This window comes from Coptis chinensis, chromosome 3 (genome assembly GCF_015680905.1).
Source record: "Coptis chinensis isolate HL-2020 chromosome 3, ASM1568090v1, whole genome shotgun sequence".
Lineage (NCBI taxonomy): Eukaryota > Viridiplantae > Streptophyta > Magnoliopsida > Ranunculales > Ranunculaceae > Coptis > Coptis chinensis.
The window spans coordinates 115405355-115408462 of record NC_141458.1 but is presented as its reverse complement, the minus strand read 5'-3'; the positions used below and the strand labels follow the sequence as shown (position 1 = coordinate 115408462).

Genomic DNA, 3108 nt, shown 5'->3' with positions numbered 1-3108 from the left:
TTGCAATAAACCACCTAACATATGAATAACAGCTATTTTCCAGTAGACACATTTACAACAATAGAGCAGTACAGAATTTCTCAACCAACAAAGGGCAAAAGGGGCCTAGCCTCTTTTTTTCCTCAATCTTCTTTTCCCTAACTCACGAATAGGCTTCAGAAACTTTTAAAAATATATGATTCTTAAACTACTAATGAAACAGACACACAAAAGAAAAGGAGCTAAACAAAACAAACAACAAAAGGTAGAGCACGTCCGGGGACAGTACATGGAAGAACTACTACCAGTCTGACTCCAAAGCCTCCAAGATCCGAAAGCCATGGAAGCTTCATCCGTGGTGATCAGAGCCTCCTCTCATATACTCAGATTCGATCAATGGGTTCAGTACGATCCTGGATAGCACGCCTCTCGGAGACATCAGCCAATGATTTGAGGTTGCACTTGATCAAAGCCTCAACAAAATAACACGTCTCATCCTTGGTGTTTCCCTCAGGAACATCCACGACAAATGATTCAATCACAAGAGTTCCAGGTCTGCCATCTATGATCTCAGGATGGAGGGTGATAATGGATGAGTAGTTCTGCAAAACCGAGGTAAAATCAATGGCGGCTTGATTTTGGCTGATTAAACAAAGAAGATGGAGAGGTATAACTTATCCTACTATGTCACATGCCCCTCAATATAGTGTTTAATTGCATTACTGGATATCTCTTAGTTTAAGATTGAGCTTTAGCTAACCACGTGCAAGTGACAAACTTAGCAATGAAAAGATGTTATGGTTCAAACTCAAACAAGTGAACAAAGCAAAAACACTACAAGAAGTTTTACAGAATCCACTACAGAAACTGGTTTAGAATGATCCTTGCATATTTAAACTGCACCACACATGTGAATGCTGGTAGAGCGACTTGAATATGAATCACCATTTTTTTGTTGGTGATCATTCAAGGTATCCTGTTCCAAGTATTATAATTTTTATTATTATTATTTTATCGGAAAAATTCAATCCATGCATAACAAATAAATATACTTGCCATTTTATGAATGTCATGGGTTGGTCATGACAATTGTATTCCTTAATGAATGCATAGGTAAAACATACTTGACATTTGACAGTCGAGGTATCAGTGTTTCACCTAACAATCCCGTAGGATCAGTCAAATTGTCTTTCGCAATCCACTTTCATGTATAGAGTGTGAATCCATATATGGGAGAGGACACCTCTACAAACTGAATTCACCACCAAAAGTATCAAAACCCCAAAGGTAGAAAGAAGAATGTTTTAGCATATTATCCTTGTAGTAGTATTTTCAATGGCTGTACGTTCAGGAACCAAAATTTGGAATCAGCATCCTGATTCCAGCCCTACGAGCTATGACTCGAGGGGTTTTCATAAAACCCTAACCAAATTGACGTCTCAGACACTAATGATCAGAAGAAGAAAATTTCAATGGTCAAACTGAGAGAAGAAATGTTAATACAGTTGCAGAATCACATTGAAACTACAACCGTTTTGAAATATATATTGCTATGTCGAGAATCAACAACACAGTCGCTCACTTGGAACTATTAAGCATAGATAGAAAGTAGTTTAACAAGTATGGCAAATAATTGACATCGTTGTAATAGGAAATCAAATAGTTCATACACTTGTTCATATTACACACAACTATCAACAGCACAGCGCACAAATAAAAAACACTCTTATCAAAATTAGTCACAGAAAAAAATAAATAAATAAAAAATCAATTCAATTGAAAAAAAGAGCCTTACCCTGAGCCTATGATCACCACCAACAATCCTGATACTCAATATGTGTGCCTCGTCGTCAAGAAGTTCCAATCTTTCTGTACTAGTCGTCGCAGGGAGACCCGACTTAACATTTACTTCTCTTACACTCCCAATCTCAAGTTCCCCTTGCACAACACACCTACTGATAAACGGCTTGTACTTCTGCGGTTGATCAAATCTCCTCACCAATGACCACACCTGTTTCCCATCCCAATCAAAAATTCACAACCAAATTACCAAAATCACCTTTCACAACAAATTTTATCTATAAACTCTTTAACAAGTTCGATCAGCTACTAAAGTCAACAAAAAAATATATATTTATAATCAGTTCAGATCTAATCATACCAAAACATATAAAGTCAATAAATTAAACTTACGAGAAGAACAGGAGCTTTGATGTGTTTAACCAGTGCAGAACTACACTGATTCTCTCTCGTCTCGTGTTTATGGTGTCTGTAAATATACTCGGCTTCCATTCTATTAAATCCATTCCCGTTCATCCTTAAACCGGTCTCCAGAAAACCCAACCTGAAAACCGGTTTTTTTTTTTTTTTTTTACTTTTTCTTTTCTCAGTCTTTTTGAGTCTTTATCTGTTTCTCTCACTTTGCTTCTGATGAGAAAGCTTGTTTAATCTGAATCTCCCACCGCCACCGAGAACTCATTCTATCATCTCTTTCTTTGCCTGAAATAAACTATATAATAATATTAAATTCTTCTTTATCTGTTTATATTTTAATAAAAAACAACTAAAATAAAGCCCATGATGGCTCCCTCTTTTTACGGTTATACCAGTTATTTGTCGTTTATGTTGGGTGGTTTGATTTATCTGACGATAATACCCTTGTCCCGAAAGTGGAATTACGTACTCAACCGTAGCAGCAAACGAGCCAACGAGTCGTTTATGTTCATTTATGGAAAACTAGCCACTGTGCACGTAGTATTCACGTGGATTCTACTGAGTTTTTAAAAAAAAATTATAAATGTTAAATTACTATTTTATTTCTAAAAAAAATAAAAATTACCAAATTACCTCTAAGACATACATCAAAACACTGTTGCTCAACCCACAATTTTCTATATATTAAAGATGTCGGGCGTTCCGAGAACTCGTTTTTTCCCTTTCCTCTTTTCAGTTTTAGTTTATATCTCGAAAGCTATCGTGTTAAGTACTTAAATGGTGTGTCTGGATTTTCAATGCTTTGACGTACCAATTGGCCATGTTGTGGGTCCCATTCAAGTTTTGGAAGCTTGTGACTTTCTTTTAAGTTAGTGCTATGACATCATTTACACGTGAATATCACGTGATCAACTC

The 3108-nt window shown here is 36.2% G+C and overlaps 1 protein-coding gene across 1 annotated transcript; it reads right to left on the bottom strand.

Moving 5' to 3' along the window:
• PYL7 (PYR1-like 7) lies at window positions 1-2867 on the bottom strand. Its single transcript, XM_086596319.1, has 3 exons — window positions 2173-2867; window positions 1775-1990; window positions 1-581 (listed from the first exon to the last, which is right to left on the bottom strand). The coding sequence occupies exons 1-3, from the start codon at window positions 2293-2295 to the stop codon at window positions 363-365; spliced, it is 558 nt and encodes a 185-aa protein (XP_086452445.1). The 5' UTR covers window positions 2296-2867; the 3' UTR covers window positions 1-362.
• Between the last annotated feature and the right edge of the window lie 241 nt (window positions 2868-3108).

Bases quoted from the DNA above. Each gene is read 5' to 3' on its own strand.
- PYL7 (XM_086596319.1), bottom strand. From the start codon at position 2,295: ATGAACGGGAATGGATTTAATAGAATGGAAGCCGAGTATATTTACAGA. The intron at 1,991-2,172 runs GTAAGTTTAATT...GATGGGAAACAG, and splicing joins TCAAAGCTCCTGTTCTTCTC to GTGTGGTCATTGGTGAGGAG. The intron at 582-1,774 runs GTAAGGCTCTTT...TCGGTTTTGCAG, and splicing joins GTGGTGATCATAGGCTCAGG to AACTACTCATCCATTATCAC.